This window comes from Podarcis melisellensis (assembly GCF_964234715.1).
Source record: "Podarcis melisellensis genome assembly, chromosome: 8".
Lineage (NCBI taxonomy): Eukaryota > Metazoa > Chordata > Lepidosauria > Squamata > Lacertidae > Podarcis > Podarcis melisellensis.
In genome coordinates, this window is record NC_138540.1 from 58,003,716 (window position 1) to 58,030,520 (window position 26,805).

Genomic DNA, 26,805 nt, shown 5'->3' on the forward strand with positions numbered 1-26,805 from the left:
TTAAAGGAAGTAATTTGTGATAGAAATAATATGATAGCTGCATTAGTATGTAATGAGAGTGTCTATTAACGAACTATAAAGGAATTTATTCTGGCTTGCTGGGTAGACTTCCATCCTCCCTGTAAGACCCCTTTGGCCCTATTAAGAAAAGCAGAGTGGCCTCAGTTGTCCCCGATCTGAGGCTATGTGCATTATTTTGCTAGGAGCTTAGAGGTTCACGATTATGGAGATATAATAACCAGAGCAAGCAAGCAAACCTTTAAAACAATACACAGAAATATTTCCTTCCCATTGACACTAACCCACCCCGCGCCCGCTTTATCACAGCGCCTCAAGATGAGAGAACTACAATCCCCATCAGGCCATAGGCACGGCGCATGCTCTGTGGGAGGGGAAGGGTAGGGGGCGATGAAACCGCCGCACAGGCGCAGCTGAACTTGCTGGGCTAGCTCCGCCTTCTTTCGCTTGCGGCTGAAGCTGCGATTGGCGGCTGGCGATGCTCGGGGAGTTTGGGCGGCTCCTGCGAAGCGTGTGTCTATGTGTGTGTGTCAGGCTAGGTAGAGCCGTGCAAGGCAAGGGACCGGCTGGAAGGTGAGCAGCACAGGGAGAATGGAAGCGGCTGCTACTGCGGTTTTTGGTGTCGCTGCTCCGCCTTTGCATTGAGGGGGAAGAGGAGGAAGCCTTTCCTGGCTAGCCGTGCGTGAGCATAGGTGGGCGCTGCCAGAAAGGGCCACTGCCCTTCCCCTCCTCCGGAGACTGCTGGACCTGGGTGGTACCCGCCTCTTCTCCCCCTCCCATTTCCCCCCATTACAGGCTTAATGGGGAGGGGGGAAGCACTGGCCCAAGAAGCCTATCCTCAGCTTCTCCTGTACCTGTGATATTTCATCTTCTGTAGAAATCAGAAGGAGGTGAAGGCTGTAACAGCAGAGAGAGAAACCTTTTTGTCACCTGTGAGCGTGTGTGTGTCTCCAGGCAAAGGTGCTGTTTGCTAGGGTAACGGAGCAAAAAAGGGGTGGGGAAAGTTGGCAGAGCTAGAAAGACATTGGAGCCAGCTTTGTATGAGAACTGCACATTTCCTCCTTGTCCTTGTAGTTCTGGGAGAGATAGTGGAAGCACCCGGTACCCTGGCTGCTCTTACGTTCTATGCTCCAAGGTTGAGATCTTATATCGAAAACAGTTGCCAGGGCTGAGTCTTGAATGACGCTGAAGTGTGCTTTCGTGTGTGTCTTTGGGACTTGCTACTTAAAAGGAGACTCGCTGGGGTTGAGACTCTGTGGCAAGCATGTGTGCGGTGACCTGGAATTTCCCACTGTAGGCAGATTCTGGGTGCTCATTAGGGAAGGGCAATCTGTACAAGCTCAGAGGCACTGTCCCTGTTGCTTAGTGGCACTGGACCAATTTAAGACATTTGAAGTGGGAGCTGGATGGCACTTATTTTGCAGGTTGAAAGATCCATGCTCAAAGTGCTGGACTTGGTGTCCCTGAGCTTTACAAAGCTGTGATCTTGTGTTGCCTATGAAGGGAATTCTCTATTGCTAAATTTCTAGGAACAAATATGTGTGGGCAGCTTGTGGGTACCTTGATGGTAAGGGGAATACACTGTGTACCGTGGTACCTCGGGTTAAGTACTTAATTCATTCCGGAGGTCTGTTCTTAACCTGACTATTCTTAACCTGAAGCACCACTTTACTGAATAGGGCCTCCTGCTCCCACCGCGCCGCCAGAACACAATTTCTGTTCTCATCCTGAAGCAAAGTTCTTAACCTGAAGTCTGTTCTCATCCTGAAGCAAAGTCTGTAACCTGAAGCGTATGTAACCCGCGGTACCACTGTACATGCTTTGGGGCTCTTTATTTTACTTCTCTTAAGTCCTTGCATTTCCAAAAGTGTGTTCTGTATTCATCATTTTGGTTTGGTCTGTGGCTGTACTGGAATTTTTGTAAAATGGCTGTACTGGAATTTTTGTAAAATGCACTGTTTGCACACAGTGTGGGTGGGACAGAGGATAGAGGCATAGGCAAACTTGGCCCTCCAGATGTTTTGGGACTACAACTCCCACCATCCCTAGCTAACAAGACAAATGGTCAGGGATGATGGGAATTGTAGGCTCAAAACATCTGGAGGGCCGAGTTTGCCTATGCCTGGGATAGTGTGATAAGTTTGGTCCCCTGGATTGTCAAGGCTACCTTCTTGCCAACACATGTTGCAGTCCTCACTTATACTTGCATGCTCTCAAATTTAGAAGAAAATGAGATCTTATTCTATGTGCTGACTTTGTTGGCATCCATTTGTCTCAAGGGACAAAGGACTGCTCCTCTGGGAGTGAAGTCAAACCACTGTGTTAGCAGCACTTAAGTGACCTCCCTGGGGCGCAAGCCTGGGCAATGTGTATGGAGGACCTGGGCAGCCCAGACAACAATAACCCCTCCACCTCTGAGCCTAACTGATGTCCAGAGGAAAACAATGGGCACCAGCTTGGTTGCAGGACTTGCCAGGAGGTGGCATATAAGGTGCCATCCAACTTAGGGACTAATATCTGGATTTGTGTAGGGTTTAGTCCTTCTCCCAAAAATATCCTGCAAGGCAGTGGAGGTTTAGGATCAGAATTTCCTTCCCCCATCTGTCGCTTGCTTCCCTCTACAGCTTATGCAGAAACCACCTTCTTGACTGTTGGACCCAGTATTGGTCTTGTTCGCTCAATCCTCCAGAGCCTGTCTTCACATGCAGGGCAGTCCCTAACTCATGGAGGGTTTGAGGCCCATCAGCTACCATCACCTGGTTTAGCTGGCCAGTGGAAGCTGTTCCCAGGTAGTGGCTGTTGTCACATGCTGACAGTTTCTAGGAGCCATAGCTGAGAGCTGAGTTCAGGGTAGGGACTAAAGGTGGACAGACCACCCTAGAAAAGCATGATGTGTCCCCCAGCTGAGGTATTGCTCCACCCCTAATATCCCATACACCCCTGTACAGTGGTACCTTGGTTGTCAAACTTAATCCATTCTGGGAGTCCATTGGACTCCTGGAACCGTTCGAAAACCAAGGTGCGGCTTCTGATTGGCTGCAGGAGCTTCCTGCACTCAATCAGAAGCCGCATTTGATGTTTGGCTTCCAAAAAATGTTCGCAAACCAGAACACTTACTTCCGGGTTTGTGGTGTTTGGGAGCCGATTTGTTTGGGAGCCAAGCCATTCAACAACCAAGGTACCACTGTACTGACTGCAGCAACACTAATGTGGTGGTTTCAGGGATGAAACTCATCTATAATCTCAAAAGGAATTTATAGTTGCATGCCTTGATTCTCTTGCCTGCAAAATGGGTGCCTCATCCCAACTGTGTTTCACTCATTTTTATTCTAGTAATAGCAAAGAAAGAAGGCTACCATTGTGTCAGTCACACAATAAATGTGATTTTCCCCCTGCCATTTATTCTTAACCTCTGTAGTGAGGACTGTTTTCTTCTGTCTGCAGCCAATTTGTGAAGGAAAATAGGTTTGGAATAGTTATGGCAAAAAAAGTGTGGAAAGTGAGATTTCTGGAGATTATTAAGGAGAGTTAGACTGGAAAAGCGGAGGTGAGGGGCACTGAAGGAGATGTGGTAGCTCAGAACTGACAAAAGCATGCAAGTATTTCAGGGGTGAAAAGGCTGAGTGATCTCCCGGATGCTCCAGTTTTTGGTGTGTGTTTTCCTTGCTGGCTGTGCTGAAAATTCTTTGTTCCTAGGACTGACTGGCTTCCCCTGGAGGGTTATGCTACACAAGCCACATGGTTGAGGAGGAAGAAGAGTCTGCTTGGGTCCTAATGCCCTCTCTGTAGAAGGGTGACCTTGCATAGTTTTGGACTCTCGCAAGAGGAATGTAGCGAGAGAAGCTGCATTCCTGTTCCCACTTTCTCCTCTCCTTCAGGCACAGTAATTAGATAGCTCATTAAAAAGCACAGGTTTTTCTCTTTACTTCTCCATTCCACTTGTGCATTTTAAGAACTCATATATGGACAAATCAGTCCTATAGTCCTGGTACGCCAGCTGGCTGCTTAACACCCCTGAACATTGCTGGCACTTAATTGGGTTCCTGCGCATGTTCAGCACAAAAGTTGTGAAGAGCAGAATACCACCACAACCTGCACCTTCAGCACCTGTGACAGCATTGCCAACTCTCGCAAATTATGGCCTGGTTCAGTGATGGCACCCTTGTGAGCTCAGTGGTGGTGAGAGTACTCAATGAATGTGCCAGAAAGATACAGTGTTGTTGTAAGAATGTTGTTTATCGGTCCATCTTTGTCTTTAGCGTCTTATGCCAGAAATAAATATGTTGTTCAGCTTTGAGTACCAATGTTGTGAGGTGAGGTGGGTACCAGAATTTCTGCCATGCAAAGGATTTGCAGTGATTTGTGCTGATGAATTTGACACCAGTTCAGATTCAGGCCTATCTGCCTTTTGTGGCAACTTAAGGGCTCCTAAAATATGTTAAATGGTGAAGGAGTTGATAGCCAGACTGGGAAATGCATTTTTCTGCCTGCAACTGTGGAGAGCATCTTTTGGACCAGACAGTAGTGAGCTAGAGATAAACCAGTTGTCCAACTTGTAATTGGGCAGTTCCATACATTAATAGATCATTGAAAGCAACTTTTAGCATAATGTGTGAATTGGTAATGCTGGCAAACCCCTGAATGGATACAATTCTCCTAAGTCAAGTCATTTTCAGACAATCTCATGCTAATTTGTCTGTGGGGAGATTAGATGATGTTGCATCAAGCAAATGTTATCTCACACGATTTCCTCATCACTTCACACAAAAAGTTCAAAGTGGGTTTGTTCTTGAAGAGCTCCAGAGCAACTTCAAATGCACTTCCTGAATTTGCCAATATTTGATTGAATCTCACCCGAAAATAGCAGTAGTCTGAAAGCGCCCTAGTGTGCTCAGCTTCTGGTTGAGGTGATGTGTTCAGTATAGGCCAATGTAGATGGAGAATTCAGATTACTGGGTTTTTAAAGGTTTATTGCCAGCGTATGCATCAGCTGTTCTGGCTGGAATTTTTCTCTGGTCCTCAAGTTTTCCAGATTCAGTTCTGTGTGCCTTGGAGGGGTGGGGAGATACACTGCTGTGGGGAGGGACTTGATCTCTGTGCACGAAAGGAAAGGCATTTCTGTGCTGATGTTCTGTTCCTGCATTTTCTTTCAGAGTCAAGAGGTAGTTCTTTGCTGTATGAGCAATGGAGATGCAATCTTACTACACCAAACTCTTGGGAGAGCTCAATGAGCAGCGGAAGAGGGACTTCTTTTGTGACTGTAGCATCATTGTGGAGGGGAGGATTTTCAAAGCCCACAAAAACATTCTGTTTGCCAACAGTGGTTACTTCAGAGCTTTGCTGATCCACTACATCCAAGACAGTGGCCGACACAGCACTGCTTCCCTGGACATTGTTACATCAGAGGCCTTCTCAATTATCCTGGACTTCCTTTATTCAGGGAAGTTGGATCTTTGTGGGGAAAACGTGATTGAAGTTATGTCTGCAGCCAGTTACCTGCAGATGACTGATGTTGTCAACTTCTGCAAGACATACATCAGGTCGTCACTGGACATCTGCAGGAAAATAGAGAGAGAAGCTGCCTTTTATCAGGCTGACAGTGGGAGCTCTAGTTCTGCTCGAGAGGGCACGTCGTATGGGGCAAAGAGCCAGTGCTCAGCGTCAGTTTCATCTCTGCAGGAGAAAGAGAGGGTTCCAGATTGCCAGCGAGACCCTCCCTGCGGGGAATGTTGTAGCTGCCACCCCATTCAGCTTGTAGTGCGGGACCCTGTAAGCAGTGACTCTCCAGATGACACAAATTCTTCACTGCCCAAAGTGGTAGAACCCAAAGTAGAGTTTGATGCAGACGAAGTGGAAGTGGAAGTTGGCGAGCGACTACAGCAGTACCCAACACCGCTGACGATTGAGCAGATAGAGGAGGGGCTCCATAGTGGCCAGGCCATGGACCTGGCATGCAACAACTATCACATGAAGCAGTTTTTAGAAGCTCTGCTGCGCAACAGTGCAGCCCAGAGGAAGGACGATGTGGTCCATCATTTTGTCCGTGGGTTTGAGGGTAGGCCAGAGGATGCAGGAGTGCCCATGAGTTCCGTGGTGGACATTCACAATGACTGGTATGGAGAGGATGCAGGTGAGATCAGATCCCATGAGGCTGGATGAGATTCCTCTGTTGCCGGGGATAGCTTTCTGGATGAAACTGTAGATAGTTATACCTGCAAGGGGGAGTGGGGGAAAGACAGGAAAGAATAAACATAAACCCTGTTTCGATGACTTGTAACATTGCCTTGGTAGTGCACAGTAACAAGATTTCACTTTCATTAGGGCCAACCAGAATGTCACAAAACCATGAGCAAGTTTTTCAGAATGGGCTGGATATTAGGCAAAAAGGGGTGGGGTGGGCAAGGGGCTGCAGGAGAGAAAAGGAGGAGGGTACAATATACAAGCCTACAAATCTACAGCACGTAACAGTCTTAAACCCGAGAGCAGAAGTCTGTTAACCAGACTGAATTAGCTGAGACTTTGCTTGGTGCAAAACAGATTTCAGGTGGTACTGAGGACTGTTGGGAAAAAAGAAGCAATTACTATTTGTCCCTTTATATATATTTTAAAGCCTCAAACAGTTCCCTGGGTCTGTCTCCAGCACCAAATGGAATGCAGGGGTCTTTTGTAAGCAGGTTAAGAATTCCATTGTTGTCTTTTTGTTAGCAAAGATGGAGAATAATTTTAGATGGTACACTAAGCAGTAATTCAAAGCCAAATTAGGTGGCATCACTTCAGGGTTGGAGGGCATATATAGCCTAATGCCCCCCTCCCCCATTGTTCTAGCTTCAGGTCGTAAAATACCTTTTTTCTTTCAGTTTGAAGATTTCTCTCCTGGAAGGTTAATAGAGTAATCCTATTCGAGTTTACTCCAAAGTAAGTCCCATAGAATTAATTGCAGCAGGAAATTGCTGGACTGCAGACTTTTGGTACAAATAAGCACTGTTTATAACAAGCCTCTAAATATCAAGCCTTGGGTGAGCAGGCACAAACATCCTTATGAATAAAAAGCAAATTTTGTAGCATTTATTTTCTGCTGTTGATGTGCAGAAAAATGGTTTGCAGTAGTATGTTGAGGCTGGGCAGGCTAGTAAAAAATCATGAAAATGCATTTTCCCAGGACAAGAGTTGCTATATTTCTGTGTGGAATTTGATGCATTTCCCCCAAAGAAAGCAGGGGAAATCCCTCCTTTTGCAAGGAGATTACATTTCCTTAGTTTCTTCTTGACCCAGCGCCCTCCAGTTTTTTTGGACTATAACTTCTTGGTTGGGGTTGATGGGAGTTGTAGTCCAAAACATTTGAAGGCCACCAGGTTGGAGAAAGGCTGCGCTAAGGGAATCCCCACCACACCTTGATGCTGTGTCAGCTGTAGCAGTAGTGTTGTGTGGCATGTGTGCGACATGGCTAATAATACACAGCAAAACAATCTCCTCTTTCTCCCTCATGTATTCTAAACCACAAAAATTTGTGCTTTTCTTCAGTTACCAGCATTTTAAATTCTGACCCCACTTCAAAAACAGTGAGTTGACACCTCTGAAATGCTTCTCTTTCCAAAGGTGATGTGCTGGTGGTGCCGATCAAGCTGCACAAGTGCCCATTCTGCCCATACACGGCCAAACAGAAAGGGATCCTGAAGCGGCACATCCGTTCGCACACGGGCGAGAGGCCCTACCCATGCGAGATATGCGGCAAGCGTTTCACACGGCAGGAGCACCTCCGGAGTCATGCTCTGAGTGTAAGTCAGAGATGTGCAACAAGAGGCGAGTTAAAGAGTAAGCTAAATTGTGGGGTGGCTGGTGCTGCTGTCACTCCCAGGACTCTGACAGCAGAATCCTTAACACCCGTTGATTTTAAAAAGCAGACTTCAACTAGTGCTAATACGCCCAGGAACCTCACCAAAATGCTGGAGAGGATGCACCTCCACAGGCACATACCTCCACATGTGGTGGGAATGTTCCAAAATCCAACTATTCTGGACAACAACCATACGAGAAATATTCAAAATAACTAAGCAAGTATTAGAAGTCACCCCAGAACTTGCCCTACTAAACATCTTCCAAGATAATAATGCCCACTATATCATAAAGAGCTCATAACCCACTTACTCTGAGCAGCCAGAAACATCATATCCAGACACTGGAGAGACCTGTCAGGAGTAAGCATGGACCAATAGTACCAAATAGTATGGGAAACAGCCCTATGAGAAAAACTTATCAATAAACTGAAACTGACACGGGGACAAATAGAAGAAGACGCCTTCACCCCGGTATGGCTCCCCTTTATCACATACACAGCCCAACAAGACAATGACAAGAATCCACCAACAGCATACGAATCAATTTCATAGAATCATAGAATCATAGAGTTGGAAGAGACCACAAGGGCCATCGAGTCCAACCCCCTGCCAAGCAGGAAACACCATCAGAGCACTCCTGACATATGGTTGTCAAGCCTCTGGCTAACTTGAGTCAAAAACACACCCCCACCCCACTCACACATGAAAATAAAGACCACCACAGCCAACCACAAATGAATAACCACACCCTAGGCCAACCTAAACCTCTCTCACCACCAAAGGAACACAAGCAAATAGTAAAGAGAACCCGCCCAAGCAACGCCGACACAAAACCCCACACATACATTAAGTAAAAATAGAAACATCGCCACCCAACTCCACCCCCACTCACCATGGCCCCCCCACCTTTTCCCACCTTTTCATCCTAATGTAACACTAATGTCTCAACAAATGAAACTGATCTGTAGAAAATGTAACTTGAAAAAAGAGACATTGCACATACTTTTGTAAACCAAGAAATCTTTAATTAAAAATATGTTTTAAAAAAGCAGACTTCAAACCACTTGTAGGAACCTCTGCCCCCACCCCCCAGTATAACTGGGCCTGGCATGGCGCTGACATTTGTCCAGGAGATGATTTTCCCCAAACTGATAGCCACCTGCTCCACACCCTGGCATTGTACGTGGCAACCATTTTGATGTCCACTTTGTCCATTTTCAGGTGGGGTTTGGATTCAAACCACCCCTGGAAATGGACTTTTGACCTGATCAGCAGTTAGATGGATCCCTTCTGAACCTTGATAGGTGGTTGGGGCTGCTGACCTGTCAAAATTGATCTGTGGGGAGTGCAGAGCCTGGCCAGAAGGCCAGATCCAGTTCAACCTGTCATTCTTGTGCCAGCCACTGACCCTTCCTGCTTTGTGTCACGATGCTCCAGGTCCATCGGTCAAACAAGCCAATCATCTGCAAGGGCTGCAGGAGAACGTTTACAAGCAGCCTGTCCCAAGGCTTGCGCCGCTTTGGATTGTGCGACAGCTGCACTTGTGTCACGACTACGCACGAGGATTCGATGCCCATTAACCTCAGTCTGATGGAACCTTCGTCTGAAGGCCAAGAAAAGAGCGACCCAGACAACGATTGGCCCATCTATGTGGAATCTGGTGATGAAAACGACCCCCCTGAAGATGATGATGCTGACCCTGATCCTGACGACAAGCCGGATCTCCATCGAGAAGCACTTATGTAGCAGCAAAAAGAGGGTGGGGAGATGTAAATTCTTTTTCTTATTTGATTTGTCATCTCGACAGCCGGAAAACTGCATATTTATCCCAAGTTGTGAAGTTTGTGGGGGGTTTTTATATGAATAAATTCCATTTCCTAGAACAGGTAGGAACAACTGGACTTTTAAAATTCTGAAATGTCTTTTTAACTTGTTAGTGCTGTGCGCTACACCTTTGAAAGGAATTGTGTGTCCAGGCTGAGCAGAGGCTATGTTCCTTGCAGACCTTCTTCCACCCTTTGAATATGAGGCCAGGCTTTGTCCCTTTATGGCCAGTAATCTTCCATGTTCCTGTGATCTTGCCTCTCCCCCCCCCCCTCAGTTTCTGCCTCTCCCTCTCCCTCTCCCCTCAGGATCTGGGTCTCAAACTTAATTCTTAGCTGCTGCTCTCTTTCCTGGACTTTTAATTCTACCTTAGAAATGTAGATGAGGACTTGATCAATGCAAACAAGGCTAAAAGTCCACCACCATTAAAGCATATCCAAGAATGAACAGTTGTGTATACATAAATCTAGAAATGGCTCTTTTTATACAGTATTTTATTTTATACTGTACGTTTATAAAAAGTAAATACTGACACTTCTGTTCATCCTCAAGAAACTTGCGAGGAAGGTATCTAGTCAGGCAGCAGATAAACAGTATGCAGATTTCTGTGGCAACCTTCTTGAGGGTCTGAGCCCTTCAACCAGGCACTGACCATTTTTGTAGTGCTTGAACCATAAAAGGCCTTTCAGGGTTAGGCCATATATCTACTACGAGCTGCATACTTTTGACGTGTTTTGAAGTGGGATCATAATTCAGTGGTACAGAAAGCCCCAGGTAGGATCCTGGCAACACCACCAGCTAGAAGGAGCAGGTAGCAGCAGGCAGTAGGAAAAGAAGTCACTGCCTGAGTCCCCACCCTGGAGAGGAACTGCTGCTGCTGTCACAAATCAGCATAGAAAATAATGGACTGGGTGGAGATACCTTCCTATGAATTAGAGTATTTTGTTTCTGATCTGTCTGGAGGCAGGTCCAGCACACAATCTGCTAAACATTTATTTAAGTAATTACTGAAGATGTTCTTCTCATTGTGCAGGCCCATTTTTTCCTTAAGAAAAAAAAAACAAAACAAAACCAGCATGCCTGCGTGCCTTTAATGGATTTGCAAAATCGCACCTGCTTATATCTCTTTAAGCACCAGGAGAGCAGACATGGCAGCAGCAGGAAGTCCCTCACAATGAGGGGAAATGTGAGAGGGATAAATATAAAATCCTGAAGAGGATCTCATGAAATGCCTGAGAGCTGGCCATACAGATGCTTGTTGGAATTGCAAGAACCTCAGTTTCCTCCCCCTCATTTGAGCAACAAACTACTCAAGGCTACAAGAACACCCGAGTTCTGGTCATTGTAGATGGCATGAATTGCCCCCTTCTCAAATAACTATACTCATGCAATTATTGTAAAAAATGTGAGTAAGCAAGGTAGCTGGCCGCTCTTCTGCTTATACAACTTCTCTGACGTAGCCCCTGTGCTCTGGGTGTCCTACAAACCCCCACCCACCCCCTGTATATGTTCCTGCTACTTGTACAGTCAGTTGGTCGTATTTGTTGATCATTGTGGTTTCTACATTTGTACTGTCTCATGAATTGGTCTTGAGTACTATTCCTTGTTAAAAAAATTCAGCTTGGGTTCCACCCTTTTCCTGTTGAATGGCAGGAATTTGGCTTCTTGAAGGATGTGAGGTTACTTGTATTACTTTTCTAGTGCTGAATTTCTCTAGGCTATTAAACTGGCTGGAAAACTGTGAAATGTCTGTAGACATAAGATAATGAAGATACCAAAACAATTCAGTTAAAATCAAGGTGCATAACTGTACATGGCAGTTCCTAGCCATCTTGGTCATTTGAAAGATTTGGGATTATACCTAAACCTGCTTACCTGAATGACAATGGCACACTCAGGTTGGCCACCAGTCTTACAGGTCTGCCTTAATGAGGCTGGTGTTCCTGTTCTATGTTGGGCAGCTCTGATATGGACTGTCTTGCAAACAGCATTCTGTCTAATTTGTGATGCTTGATGGATTATATTAACTTTTAACATGCAGGTTTCTCCTACCTGCTTCTTCTTGAAATGAAGGTGTAAATTTTCTTGTGCGTTCATAAAACACTACTGTAGAAGGGGTTATGATGTCATAAATGTAGCATTTTTATATCATCATGAGATTGTGCAGGATGAAACAAGGCAAGGAAAGAAGCAATAATCTTTCTTTTTTTAAAAAAAAAGTTGTAACTGTATAGCAAAAGAAAAAATGATATTTACAGTAGGCTCCCTTTTTCCTTAAGAGAACCAAGGCTCTGAAGTGCAAAGTCCTGACACCACTTTTGCGATGTGTCTTTCTGAATAGGTGAGACTTGCATAGTTATTGGAAAACACAGGGGGGGGGTGTAATCTGATCTTTCAGAAAATTGGTCTTGAGAAACATTTTGAAAGGTTCAGCCCTGAAAATTAGCAATGGCTTTCCCCAAAGCTGAGCAGAAGGGAGCCTGGAGTTTACAAAGCAGTTGAAGGTGCTCTTGAACCTCTAACGAATGGAGTTGTTCATTGAATGCAGGTTAGGGACACAATTAGTGCTCCTAACTCAGGCTTTGCCAACCTGGTGCCCTCCAGATGTTGAACTACAACTCAGCATGAACAGCACAGTGTGTTGGCTGAGGCTAGCTGTATTGCAACATTTGGAGAGCCCCAGGTTGGTGAAGGCTATTCTTAACCCATTAGCTCAGAGCATTTGGGATACTTGCTCCTTTCTGTCCTCATTCGGGCGGCTTATCACTTTGTTTTGAGTTCTTTAGAAACCACTGAAGACTTGTGATGCCCAAGATTTGTAATGGCTTGTATGCTAAAACTGATACGAGTGGCTTTTCACACAGTGCGTCCTGGAGGTGCATAAGCAGAACTAGGAGGAAATGGACCACCCTTGATTCCTTTTAGGCTGCTTCTTTTGATCCTTAGAGGTTTTCTTGTGTACCTTGTGAGTAAAGAATGAATCTGTTGACATTTTTGTGTTATGGGAGTTGGAGTGTAACAGATTCCAATCTCATTCCTGTTAGGAGACTGCCAAAATAAGATTTCTAATTGTTTTCAAGTGGATCCCGTGTGTCATCTTGTGTTTAATTGAAAATGATGCACTTGACTTGCTCATCTGTGGCAGGTGTTTTGTAAGTGTAGTACATGCTGTGATTCTAGCTCAGTTCCATGACGTGTCCTTGGAACCCTCCATTAAAAGTGTGCAAGCAAAAGAGATACTGCAGTTCTAAGAGACAATTTCATGGTGCTTAAAGAAGAAATTGAAAGCCACCTGAGCTTGCCATAACTACCGGTAATTTTGCAGAGGGAGTTTCTCCCCCCCCCCCAAGTGTAATTCCCCTAGTTTCCCCCTCCCCCTACATAAATATGCAGTTGGTATATTAATGGCACATTGTACTGCTAGGTAAACTATTTCACCTTGCAATCTTACTCCTGTCCTAAATGTTCATACTGTACTTGGAATTAAATCCCATTGATTTCAGTGGAAGTTGCTTTTTAAGCATTTATGGTGTCTGCCTTTCAGAAATTCATATGCTTGATTTTGTTAACAGTGAATGGTAACTTTATAGCCATAGCCCTTTTTAAACATTTTTTTTTTACAAATGAAAGTTGTGATTAGGACCAATCTAAGAATATAAACATATATTAGAAATTATGACTCTTTAGGGAAATCTCCCTTTAATTTATGAAGTTTTAATCAAGGACTGCAAGCTAAATAGAAGCAAAAAACAAATTACTGTAAGTAAACAGAAAAGATATTGGCTGAATTTCAAGCAGACAGCTGAATCTTCTCACATGCTGCATATGATATGACTCTTCCTGTCATCTGTGTTAACTTGATTCTGTTCTGCAGGCAACCTATTGAAATCAGTTGGACCAATGCAACAATGGATTGTGTGTGAATTTCTGAAAGTGCAGTCATATCACAGTTTGGATTTGTTGTAAGTGGATGTACTGACACAGCAACATAGAAGAGCCCTGCTGGATCAGGCCAAAAGTCCACCCAGCATCCAACATCCTGTTCTCTCAGCGGTCAACCAGATGCTTGTGGAAATCCCACAGAGAGGAGCCAAGTGCAAGAGCAACTCTCCCCACTTGTGATTTCCAGCAATTGGTATTCAGGGGCAAACTGTCCTGGAAGGTGGTACACAGCCATTCATGGCTGCATGAGTTTGTCTAATCCTCTTTTAAAGCCATCCATGCCTGTGGCTATTCCTATAGTTTTAACTGTGTCCTGTGGGAAGAAGTACACCATCAGTTTACAGGTTACTTTATATAGCTTCGTAAGGAAAATATTTGTAAAAGCTGCTCTGTGCTCCCAACGAGCTTTCAAAATCCTACATAGAACAGAGCAAGGGTAGGGAGAGATAAGGGAGTGACTAATGCCATGATTACAGCTCGAGTACAAAGCTCTTTAAAAAAGTTCCCCTGAACATCTCAAAGAAAGATGCCACATTCTTGGTTGGTCAGGTAAGAGCTTGCACATAACTTAAGTCATATGCACTTCATTGGCAGCAGGTGTTTTTTGCACATGTAGTTCTGATGTGAGTGTGCACCAAGAGCTGGGGGTCTTCTGTTTAATGCAGTCAGCACAGCTCTGTACACATTTCCACTGCATGCACGGAGCTGCAACTGATTTTACAGGGAATGGAGTGACATATATTCCCCAAACTTGAGTTCTATGTGCCCGTGGAGCTTTGGACTGGAATATGGCCCATTTGACCTGTAAATTATAAACGACTTGGAAGCCATTTTGGCATATAAGTGGTTATATAAATAATAAATAGTAAGGGGGCCAAAGGTGTAAGAATTAAAGTGGTCTTGGTGGTATGCAGGGAAACGACCTGATCTGATTGCTTTCTTAACATACCAGGGCTCAAGGGACTAATCAGAACTGCGTGTTTATCTGTGGGTCCCTAAAGGGAAAGTAGTACTGAAGTGCCATCACTGCCTGCCTAATTTCTGGTGTCTTCTTTCTGATGTTTGACTTGTGTCAGGGTAGATCAGAAATAAACCAAAGTTGAGAATCTGCAGAGACCACCACTACAGCAGCTATTTTTATTTTGTCTTTTTCTTCCCGGGGAGGCAGGAGAAACAAATATGAAGTGCTTTTGTAATTTTGTTTCTGCAGTGGTGCATTATCAAGTCTTGTATGTTTAAACTGTTTATGTACTATACATGTTTATATAACTGTAGTCCAGTACTTTTATAGCTGAAAATGTGAAAAAATAAATATCAAAATAACATTGAAATAATGGTGCCACCTTCTATTTGTATGTAAGGTACTCAGCTGTGTAAGAAGGTACTTTGGGGTGCACAAATAGTAGGGTGGTTTTCCAACCCACCCACTTCAGATGTAGACTTGGAACTGAGCATTTGCCTGGTGCTCCTGCGGCTGGAGTATCAGACTAGGAATTATTTATTTATTTATTTATTTATTTATTTATTTATTTATTTAAATTTATATACCTCCCTTCACCCGAAGATCTCAGGGCATTTCTCAAGATAAAAGTACAGGATAAAAGTACAGGATAAATTGATAATACAAGAACTAAACTAAACAATAACCCCCCTTTCCACAAACACATTTTAAAGGCTGTAGAATATTAATCAGCCAAAGGCCAAAGAGAAAATTATTCATATGGCACCTAAAGATGTATAATGAAGGTGCCAGACAAACCTCCCTGGGAACGGCATTCCTGGGAACGGGGAGACCCGGGTTCAAATCGCCAGTCAGCCCAACCACTAACTCTTAGCCTCATCAAGGTAGGCTAAAATGGGCAAGTCTCATATGCTACCTTGAGTTGCTTGGATATTAAGAAGAAGAGGAGGAGGAGTTTGGATTTGATATCCCGCTTTATCACTACCCGAAGGAGTCTCAAAGCGGCTAACATTCTCCTTTCCCTTCCTCCCCACAACAACACTCTGTGAGGTGAGCGGGGCTGAGAGATTTCAGAGAAGTGTGACTAGCCCAAGGTCACCCAGCAGCTGCATGTGGAGGAGCGGAGACATGAACCCGGTCCCCCAGATTACGAGTCCACCACTCTTAACCACTACACCACACTGGCTCTCATAAGTGTATAAATTATACCATCTAGGGTAGCCGCATTTCAAAAAGTGAAAATCTGTACACAAAAATTGTTGAACTCCCCCCTCTCCCTGCCACCAAAATCTACAATTCAGATCTGCCATGCATCCAGATTTTTGAAAAAAACTATTTCCGCCTGGATGCTGTTTACAAGGGCCAAATACCATCTATGTCCAGGAAGTTCTGGCCATATGGCAGCCCTACCCTTGGCAGGATGTAAATGCAAAAACCCCAACCACATACCTAAAGGGGATCTGCTGGTTGGAGCAGCCTTCCTTATGCACACAGCCAATAGAGATGCACATCTGGATATTTTGTCATATGCACGGTGATGCTCATCCAGTCTCAGTGAACTGGTTGAATAGGTCTTTAGTGAGTCTGGGGGATGTGTGGTCTTTTCTAACGGGGAGGAAAAGGAAACCAGCTTCTTTTATGCACAACTAGAACTTGGATTAGAGAGATTGCCATGAGAAGCTGCCTTATACCATATCAAACCATTGATCCATCTAGCTCAGTATTGTCTGGTAGTGACTTCCCAGGAGGTGCTGGAGATGGAATGGAAGACCTGCATGCAAAGCAGATGCACTGCTAATGAGCTGCTGTCCTGACCCATAAATAGAAACCAGTGGGACACTCACCCAAGGGGGGGGCGCCGTGCAGTCACCAGTGCAAGCCCTTTTTCTGGGTTTATTTGATTCTAGGGGAAATCCCTTCATAGAAACATGCTGTCAGCTCTTGCTGGCTGTTTCAAAGCCCATCTTGAGCTCAAAATGGATCAAAAGGTGGTGGATATGAATAATCCTAAAAGCGTCCCCTTTTTTAAAAAAAAGTGTTACAATTTTCAAAGTCATTTGCATGCCCAATTTCTTTTTCTGCTGGGAGGTTTGTCGGTTTTAGGTCCCCAAACCATTTCCCTTGATCCAGGAGGAACTGCCTCTACCCTTCCAGCTAAGTGAGGGGACAGATTTAAGAGCACCGTGAAAGGGCAGGAGGTCGGTAGAGTTTATTCTTTAACCAAAGGCGTTTAACCATTCAAGAGTTCCAGTACACAGAGACCAAGTGTTTCGTGTTCAGCAGCCCCGGATGGCTCGCTGGGTTTCCAGCCAGATCCACGCAGCACACCGTGTCTTGGCCCAGCTCCGCCTCGGGGCTTCACTATTCTCCAGCTAAGCCCTCACGTTCCAGCTCTGAGGGCGAGAAAGGAGCCGCACCATTAAAACCAAGGCGGTTCGGAGCTGCAAGAGCAGCGGTCGTTGACCTTTTGAGCAGAACAGAGCCCAGCGAGAGAGGCCCGTCTCGAGGGGCTCCTCCAGTAAGTGCCCATTTCGCGTGGCTCGTTTGGGCTTCGAGAGGCTCGCCCGACTGCAGCCGCCTTAGAGACCCCGGGGAGGCGAGCGCGCTTGCGCCCGCTGGAGAAGCGGGGGGCAGCCGGGCGCCCAGCTGGGGCTGGCAAGGCGAGGCGGCGGAGGAGGAGGCGGCGGCGGAGGGGAGGGGGAGGCGCCCGCGCCGTCGGCAGGCGCAGAGCGGCGTGCGCGCCTGGCCCCTGCCGCGCTCGCTGCGTTGCCCCTTTAATTGTGTCCCCAGCCCTCGGGCGTCTCTCTCCAACGCCCACGTCAGCAACTACCTTTTGTTTCTCTCCCGGCCGGGCTGCTCAGCGCTTTGGGGCGGCGGCGCCCGGCGAGGTTTCGCGCCCTCACCCGTCGAACCCCGAGCCAGCGCCGCTTGCAGAGCCCCGCCGCCCCTCGAACGCCCGCCTCGCCGCCGCCGCCGCCCAGCCCGCGCCTCTGCCGAGCGGTAAGTCAGCGGCGCCTCCGCGGCAGCGCTAGCAGGCCGAGCAGGGCGTCCTCCGGGCTGAGGCGGCTCTAGGGTGAGCCGGGCGCGCCTCTGCTTCCCCGGCTAGCGGAGGATGTCCGGCCGCGCCGCCTCTCCCTCCTCCTGCGCGGCGCCCCAGTCGGGCAGCGCCCGGCCAGCCCCGTCAGGCGGGCGCCATTTGCTGCCGATGCCGCCCCGGGCGCGGCGTTCGGCTCGCAACAAAGGGCTGGCGAGGGACCGACCGAGTCCTCCCTGCCGCGCGTGCGGAGCTCCGAGCCGGGCAGGGGCACTTTCCGCGCCCGGGCATCGAGTGGCGGCGGCGGCGGCAGCAGCAGCGGGAAAGGCCACGCTAGGCAGCCCGGCTGCGGCGACGGCTGGGAATTCCGCATCGCCTCCCGGCGCCCTTCCCAGGAAAGGCGGGAGGGTTAGGTGGTGGTGGCGGTGGTCCTCCTCCCGGCAGGGCGCGCGGACCGGTCCCCCTCTGGAGGCGACGCCGGGGATCGGTCCCTGGTGACTTGGCGGGCGCGCCTCCAGCGCCGTCGGGCGTCCCTGGCTCCCGATGGCCGAGCCTCCAGCTCGGGGTGGGCGGGCGAGAGACTGACGGCGCCCTCTGCCAATGTGCGGCGCCGGCGCCCCTTGTGCTGCCGGGCAGGGCTAGGGGAGGACCGGCGCTGCCGCGGTGTCGGCCGCCTGCTCGGAGGCAGCTCCTCTGATTGCAGCGTCTGCGCCGCCGCCTGGGCGCCCTTTCTGGCGGCGAGCGCGGCGCACCTGGCGAGCAGAGGGGCAGCCCTGCCGGTGGGTGCGGGACTAGGACGAGAGGGAGGCGGCGGGAGCAGTGGCTCCTCGACCTCCCGCCGGCCCCTCCACGCCACACACTCGGCATGCTAGCAAGTCCCGTTTCCCCACTTTTCGCCTCCAGGCTGGAAGGACGCCTGTCGTCTCGGGGGCCCGGATTTGGCGAGCGGAGTCTCCAGTTGCTGACCTCTGCGCTAGAGTCGCGGAGCCCTGCGGTGCGAAGGGCTGGGGCGCTGAGTGGTGTGACAAGGCGTCGCGCTGCTAGCTGCGGGCTTGGAAAGCAGCAGCCCAACCCAACTGGCGTGCCCGTTGCAGGTTAAGCCCAGATCGGCTGACTTGGGAATAGCGATCCAGCTGGCTACTGTCGGGACTGAGACGCAAGCGCCGGCCCCCTCCCACCCCCCACGACAAAAACGGGACATGCAATTAGGGCATAACGGGGTGAGGGACAACTTCCATGTGACAGTCTGATTATGGGAAGAAAGTAGTGATTGCTTAGGAATGGTGGGTTGAGCTTACTGGACCTCTAAATAATGACAGCTTGCAATGTTAGGCAAACTGGCCTTGCATGTGATTCCGGTTTCACAAGCTGTGTGAGGGGATGCAAACCTGTTGGCATTTAAACCAACTGACCTTACTGCTCTGGGGTTTCATGTAGGCAGATGTTGTGAGTCTGGGGGCTTCCAGACAGGGGCTTAATTTGCAAACTGGTTGTTGACAGCAGGGTTTCTCCTCCCCCCCCCAAATTTATTGGATTTCCCCCAGAATGCGTAAATCCAGATAAAAGTGGGTGGGAGGAATACAGACTGCCATTTTGATGCCGTATTTTATCTGGAAAATTCAAACAAGCGATTGAAATTTGCCTGCTTGAGGAGTATCCACAGTCATCACCCAGAGAGATTCAGTCTCTTATATGTGGCCAAAATGTCCAGCTCATCATAACTGAGGTGAAGGACACTGGCTGCTTCCATCATGCTCAGCTCCACAGAGGCAAAGATGCTGGTACAACCATGCCCTTATGGTGCAGCTATTTATTGGGCTCTGGATACACAAGTTAGGAAGCTGCTACAGGTGCGAGAGAAAATGCTGTGTACTGAGCACCACTTTCCTGGCCCCTCTGGATGTTGATGGACTCCAAATCCCATCAGTCCCAGTCATCAGGGATGATGGGAACGGTAGTCCAGCAACATCTGGAGGGCTGCATATCCCCCACACCTCACTCAGAAGTACTTCAGAGTTTCAGGGGGACTCTGGTTCAGACCAGGTGTGATGTGAAGTGTCTCTCAGTACAGTAATATAGTACATTTACATGTTTTATCTTCTGCGTTCTAAAAAGCTCAAGCAAGCATACCCCCCATTTTATCCTCATAACAACCCTGTGAGGTAGGTTAGCTGACAGAGAAAGCGACCAGCTCCAGCTCCCAGTAAGCTTCATGACCAGTTGGGGATTTTTGAACCTGGGTCTCCCAAGCTGCACCCCAGCACTCCAACCAGTACACAACACTGATTTGTATTTATTTTTACTTGAATTCAGTTGCAGAAATGACCGTGCTGGTAACTATGTTTGAGACCATGGCCGGGGGCAGATTAGCCCTTTCCAAATGGGCCATTTTTCTGATTAAAGTTTTACCCCAGGCTGCTTTGCCACCCAGGGGGCAGAGAGAGAGGCTCTACAAATATTTTTCCCCGAAGGGAGAAAAGTAGTTGGGAAGATTTTGATTGGGGGAAATGTCCCATAGGAATTGCTGCTGTCCCAGACATATTTGGCATGTTGCTCTCCCTGCCCTGCCCCACTAAAGCTAAAAAATAGACCAACCAGTAGTGGACAGCTCTTGGAAAGTGTGCTGGTCAGTGGTGGAGCATGTGCTTTGCATACAGAAAGTCCTGGTTCACTCCTTGGCATCTCCAAGTTGGGCTGGGAAAGGCTCCCATTCGCTACTCATTGCAGACAAGATTTGAGTTAAGTTGTCTAATGGTCTGACCTCCCAGTGGCACCTTCCCAATGCTCACATCCAGTTTGGCCCTTGAAGATTGCATTCTGTCACTGACCGTCTTGTGCTTCACCATGTCTCTGTGAATGACTGATAATCTTGCAGCTGTGGTTTATATGTAGCAAACAGAGACCTGTTTATTCTGTTGTGTTTTTTTTTAGAGCAACACAACCCTGTTTGAGAATGGAGATTTCTTCCCATCAGTTTCATCTCCTGCAACAATTAAACGAACAGCGCAGGCAAGACTTATTTTGTGACTGCAGCATTTTGGTTGAGGGGAAGGTCTTCAAAGCCCACCGGAATGTGCTGTTTGCCAGTAGTGGCTACTTCAAAATGCTCCTTTCACAGTGCTCAAAGGAAACCAGTCAACCAACAACCGCAACTTTCCAGGCATTTTCTCCCGAAACATTTTCCGTGATCCTGGATTTTGTGTATTCAGGCAAACTCTCCCTCACTGGCCAGAATGTGATTGAAGTCATGTCAGCTGCCAGCTATCTGCAAATGACTGACGTTATTAGTGTTTGCAAGACATTCATTAAATCCTCCTTGGACATCAGCGAGAAGGAAAAAGATCGCTATTTTAGTCTCTCGGACAAGGAAGTGAACTCGAATGGCGTGGAGCGTTTATGCCTGTATGGGACTGGGTGGAGAACGGAGAGCAGTCCCCCTCATTCACACTTAAGCCCAGATCAAGGGACATGTATAGTGGGTGGAAATTCTTGGACCAATTTCAATTATTACCCAGCCACTCAGAGAAATGCCCAACAGCTGTCCAAGCATGACCAAAGGCAAGAACCCATGAAGAAAACCAGTAGACATATAGGGCTGCCACAACCCTCCGATGTCCCTCACTATAAGGCAAGTAAACTTGAAGAGCGAGTTTCAGAGCCTATAAGCCACACTTCTCCATCTGAAGAGGACGTCCAAATTGATTCAGAAGGTGACTCTGGCCATTCCAGCTACCAGTACGGCCAGGGATCCGACACCGTCCCCAGAGGCTCGGCTGTGTCACAGCAAGAGCATGATTCTCCACATCCTGCTGGCAAGTCAAAATCTTCCAAAGGGGATGAGCCATACCCTAGCATGCCCTCGGTATTGGGTGTGATGGGGAACTGGGCGGATGGTAAGGATATTCATTTAGCATACTGTCAATTGCCTTCTTGGCCTTTGGCTGCATAAAAGTTTATTATTTTACCTTTTAAAAATGAGTGTCATTTATTGGAGGTGAACTAAATTTTGCATGCAAGGAGAATGATTCAAATGGATCCAGCTATCATAATTGCAACAATGACCTCATTGTGTGTTGAGCAGTCTCCTTTTTCTGTTCAGCTTACTCAAGGTAGAGGTCAAGTTTTGTGGGATACGGTTTTGACGAAATGATGCTTCTTCTCCCCGCTGCCTGGCAGGGCCTGTTGTGGTGCCACCCTCCTCAGTAAGATCATAATTTCTTAGCAGTGCTTCCTAGGATTGTGTGTGTTTTTTAAATAAAGCATATCTGCAACCCAGCTCTTTTGCTTTGTGCTTTCTGCACTGGTGGCAAGGAAGACTGGGTCTTGCTTAATTTCCAGTGGGGCTGTTATGGGAGGTGGGGGAAAATACATCTCTTACACCACTTTTGCAGAGAGGGTGCAGAGTGGGGAAGGCTTTTTCCACTCTGCAAAAGAGGGCTTGGTGTAGCCCCAAGGAGTATTGCTGTCTGAATCAGATGGCCAAATGCCTCCCACCAACACCACCACTTGGACTAGTGCTTTAAAAGTTTTGCTTGACCATTCAGATATTAGTTCCATCTGTTCCCCTAAATTGTATAGCCTTTGCTGCATGGTAAGGCCAGCCATGATGGAGCAGGGGAACTGTCCCTGGCAAGGAGATTCATAAAGCCCCTTCAAGAGGGCTCTGTCTGTTCCGGTGACTGCAATGTGCAAGAGCAGAATGCCGTATTGGGTGCAAAACAGAAGGGCTGTAGCTCAGTGGGTGTAAAGCACATGCCCTGCATGCATGAGGCCCCAGGTTTGATCCTTGGTGTCTCCCTTTAGAACTGGGAAAGATTTCCACCTGAAACCCTGGAGAGCTCCTGGCCTGTAGACAATACTGAGCTAGATTGACTGGTCTGACTCTACATAAGGCAGCTTCTTGTACTAAATTCAGTATCCTGAAAATCCTAAAAAGGTGAAAGTGTGTGGGTCTCAGAATCCAGAGTGTTGCTGGTTTCTTGTGGTTGCACGGTGTTGGGGCAGGACCCGACAGAGTTCACTACAGCTTCTTATAACTTGCAGCAGCAAGATTGGGCAGAATAAACACAGGCGGATTAAGTAAAATTGTATCATTTATACCAATTGCAGAACTTTCTAAAAAATAATAATAATACAGTTTGCAGTCTTGAAGTCAGTTACTTTATTTTGACTAAAAGTGTCACTGTGATAGGCGTGTTACACTTTTTGCAGCATTTTAAAAGCATTGCTTGGTACTCACAGATGATCTGCCTAGGATGAGGTTCAAATGCCCCTTCTGCACTCATGTGGTAAAGCGGAAAGCAGACCTGAAGCGCCACCTTCGCTGCCATACGGGAGAACGGCCGTATCCGTGTGAAGCATGTGGAAAGAGATTCAGCAGGCTGGATCACCTGAGCAGCCATTTCCGAACAGTACGTTGGCGCATGTTGTATTTTGAGATGATACACCCCCAGTAACTACTAAATATAGAGATGCATTGACTTGCATCTGTCTGTTTTTAGGAAACTTGCTTTATTCTGACACTGGGCTTGTCTACATTTCTAATTTCCTAGGAACACCTATTTCTCACTATACCTCGAATCTTAATCCCAATGGGGCAGGACCTAAACAAAAAAATGTTAATATTGGTGTGATTCAGCCACAGTCAATCACTTTGATTCCCCATTAATTTCAGTGGGAGAGTTCACCATATGCTGGGTGTCTCCCACTGAAGCCAATAGAACATCAAAGTGAACAAACTCTGGAACTCACTCTCACAGGAGGCAGTGGTGACCACCAACTTGGATGGCTTTAAAAGAGGATTAGACAAATGCATGGAGGAGAGGGCTCTCGATAGCTACTAGCCATGATGCTTATGCTCTGCCTCCACAGTCAGAGACAGCAATGTTCCTGGAAGCCATAGGAGGCCAGAGGGCTCTAGGGCTCTGGTCCTTCTCATGGGTTTCCATAGGCATTTGGTTGGCCACTGTGAGAACAGGATGCTGGCCTAGATGGGCCACTGGCCTAATTCAGCAGCAAGGCTCTTCTTATGTGGTCAACTTCAGCTGGATCATGCCCTATATTGTTTCTACTGAATTTCTAGAGTGCCCTGTCTTGAGAGCTAAAGGCAGAAAATCCTAACATGATGATAAACATGCGTAAGTAAAATGCCTTGTAACATGAATGTGATATGAGTAGAACTGCACTATATAAAACATTGTATTGTTTCTTTTCTGCCTACCTTAATCTAAGCAACCATTTCTCCACCACCATCCGGAATATTTTCACTTTCAGTGATTTAAAGAAATACAAAATAAACAAGTACATATTCTATGGAATTTATTGCTCAGTTAATCACTTAATACCTTCCCCCTTTCTTGTTCCTGTTGTAATAGATGCTTATTGTGGATTACTGAAAATACCATATAAAAAACAACTTGAGTGAATAGACATAATCATGTAGGGCTGCTGATAGGTGGCACAGGGGGTACTAATGCACTAGGCCCTATAGTCAGCAGGAGCCCCAGAGCATTCATTTAAAAAAGTAAGTCTCTAGCCCTTCTAGAAAGAATGTTTTAAAGCAAAATGTGTAGGTATCCTTAGAAGTGATATCTGTGAGATGTGCCAGCCTGGCTGCTCCTGCTTTTCAATTAGTAAAGTCAGAGCTGGAATTGATGACTTCGTTGTTGGGACACCAGGCTATAGGGCTCTAAAGAGCTGCTGTTTTCCTTTAGTGGACTTTTCTTGTTTTTTTCTTATATTCCAGTGCTCTTTCCTTTTTTCTCTAGCAACCATGGTGTCTGTTTCCTGTGGAGGCTTGTCTGAGATCAGATACTCACTAGATGTTATTTTCTGTAAATACGACTATACAATAACTGTGTGTGGATGTTAAACACCCCCCCCAATGACATGTAAGATGTGAAGCCTTTGCAACGAGGCATAGGCAGCAGAGCTGAAGACTTAAGAACTCACTAAGAATCCAGTGTAACTTGCAGTACAGCAGTGTTCAGGTCTCCTGAAAGCCTCTTTGTGTTTAACTGAGCAAACCCACTGGTTAGCGGGTACAGTATTGCAGCCTAGGCTTTGGTGTAGGCTGGGCATTGGGAGAATTCAGTGTTCTTCTGCCTTTAACAGTTGTGCGGTAGGCAAGTTAAACATTTTCTAGTGTGGAAATACAATTATGGGAACAGCTTCACCTACAGGTATAGGGCGATACACAAATTTAATAATTAATTAAATATGGGTACACAAGGGAGTAATTTGTAAGAGAGCACAGTATGTGAAGTGATACAATGAGTTTACCACTACACACTGTGGATGTTAAGGCAGGAAGTTACCTTAGCTCACAGTTTCTGTGCCTTGGGGACCATGAATAAATTTTGAATAGCCATATCTTGAACCGAAATTATTTTTCGTATCCTGGAATTCTTCCTTTTCACCACACTAGGCTGCCTGGGTTAAATTTTAGTAGCAGCCTCTCTATACTGAGAGCATTGCTGTATGGAAGGGGAACAAATCATTTTTCTATTTCCCTTTTGAGCAGTGATCAGCATTCTCCCTTTCAATTTTCACAGATCCATCAAGCTTGCAAGCCCATTTGCAGAAAATGCAAGCGTCACGTGACTGAGATGACAGGGCAAGTGGTCCAAGAAGGGACGAGGCGCTACAGACTTTGCAATGAGTGCCTCTCCGAAGCTGGCATAGACAGCATCCGCATTGATTTGGACACTGAGCCACCCCCTGAGTTCCCGCTAGAAGACGACAAGGATTCTAACTGGAATTATGGTGAAGACAACAGATCCGATGTGGAAATTGTAGAGGACGGGTCTACCGATTTGGTCATCCAGCAAGTGGACGATAGCGATGATGAAGCTGAGGAAAAAGATATAAAACCAAACATTAGGTAGTTATGAATGGACTGGATGTTAAATAAAAGTTCCCCCTTTATGTTGTCATTCCTTTGTTTTGACCATTGACTCCCAACCAGCCTGTGGTTAACATACAATCTATTATATAGGCTTTCTATGACTTGGGCTAAACTTGCATGCATTTATGGACATGCCATTGTGTCTATATTGAATTTAGTTACTCAAGGGTATCAATATTTTGTTCCATAAGCAAGCATCCATCCTGAGATGGTACCATGTATGAACAATTACCTGCTGAAGTGCGACAGTGATAACTTTTGATAGAATAAAATGGATCTCTTCTCAAACCTTTTTCAATGTTGGGGAGCACTTCAAAATAAAGTTAACAGCTTCATTGTAAGTTACTCTATTAAAGCTTTTGACAGCGTGAGGGTTTTGTTTTTTAAAAACTGCAAGCATAAAAAGGTGCAATGATAATTAATTTATATTTAAATATACGCAGTCACACACACTGCAATCCTATGCATGTCTACTCAGAAGCAAGCAAGTTCAATTGAGCCTTTTCCCAGGTGAATGTACACAGAATGCATAGAACTGCAAATGTTGCTATATCACCCAGCTATTTGAGTTGTTGCCTTGCTCTAACCTGGCACATCGCTCCTGTCCCCCATTCTTCCAAAGGAAATTTGAGTGGAGAACACTGCATAATCCTTCCCCAAAATGCACAACTTCCCTGAGATGATTATTTACTGAGAAACATTAGGGTAATTCAGCCTTTCAGAACCAACTCTCTTGATTTCAAAATCTTTGAAAAGCCAGTTTTTTTATGTCTTGCAAGCAGCAGTCACTATTTTCAAATGTAGAACCAAAACACGTTGTGGCAGTTCAAATGTTTCCTTGAAGTTCTTTCTGCGTACCCATCTTTGCCTACCCATTTTTCAAACTGGATATTTTAAACTTGCACTATCACTAAATTTGAAACAGGTACCAATGTTCTATCAATTCATCTCACAGTGTGACCCTTTTAAATAAATTGCTGTAATTGGTTCATTTACAGAAGGGAGTCTTGAATCAAAGGGTGCTTCCAGATGGGTGTTTGCTGCACGATGGGTGCTCCGCATGCATTTCTTTTTATTGTTTTGCAGCATTTTTTGTAGTCGAGATTTATCCTTTCTAGGAAAAATCAGGTACTGTAAGTTATTTTTTTAAAAACACCACTGTTGCTAGTGCCACGTTTATGATATCTGAATAACCCAATTACAGCATTGCCTAGAAGCACCCTAAAGAGAGCATATTGAGTAAGCAACATGGTATTCCAGAATCAAGCTATAAGCAGGATGTGGG

At 46.4% G+C, this 26,805-nt stretch overlaps 2 protein-coding genes across 6 annotated transcripts; both read left to right on the forward strand.

The window, feature by feature from the left end:
- Window positions 1–476: 476 nt before the first annotated feature.
- Window positions 477–20,647, forward strand: ZBTB8B (zinc finger and BTB domain containing 8B). Of its 5 annotated transcripts, none has more exons than XM_081924199.1 (5): window positions 518–710; window positions 5,172–6,148; window positions 7,615–7,793; window positions 9,291–9,612; window positions 20,546–20,647. In XM_081924199.1, the coding sequence occupies exons 2-4, from the start codon at window positions 5,203–5,205 to the stop codon at window positions 9,597–9,599; spliced, it is 1,434 nt and encodes a 477-aa protein (XP_081780325.1). In that variant the 5' UTR covers window positions 518–710; window positions 5,172–5,202; the 3' UTR covers window positions 9,600–9,612; window positions 20,546–20,647. The 5 variants fall into 5 exon arrangements, 4 of the variants coding, with proteins under 4 accessions (XP_081780323.1, XP_081780325.1, XP_081780324.1 ...); XM_081924198.1 differs by lacking the exon at window positions 20,546–20,647 and adding an exon at window positions 13,552–14,953 and having other exon boundaries at window positions 519–710; XR_014171490.1 differs by lacking the exon at window positions 20,546–20,647 and adding an exon at window positions 10,641–14,953 and having other exon boundaries at window positions 520–710; window positions 9,291–10,553.
- Window positions 20,568–25,888, forward strand: ZBTB8A (zinc finger and BTB domain containing 8A; the record flags this gene model as incomplete). Its single annotated transcript, XM_081924195.1, has 3 exons — window positions 20,568–21,507; window positions 22,856–23,025; window positions 25,168–25,888. 3 exons carry the CDS (start codon window positions 20,568–20,570, stop codon window positions 25,498–25,500), a joined length of 1,443 nt encoding a protein of 480 aa, XP_081780321.1. The 3' UTR covers window positions 25,501–25,888.
- Window positions 25,889–26,805: the final 917 nt, after the last annotated feature.

Bases quoted from the DNA above. Each gene is read 5' to 3' on its own strand.
- ZBTB8B (XM_081924197.1), top strand. From the start codon at position 5,203: ATGGAGATGCAATCTTACTACACCAAACTCTTGGGAGAGCTCAATGAG. The intron at 6,149-7,614 runs GTGAGATCAGAT...CTCTTTCCAAAG, and splicing joins CTGGTATGGAGAGGATGCAG to GTGATGTGCTGGTGGTGCCG. The intron at 7,794-9,290 runs GTAAGTCAGAGA...ACGATGCTCCAG, and splicing joins TCCGGAGTCATGCTCTGAGT to GTCCATCGGTCAAACAAGCC.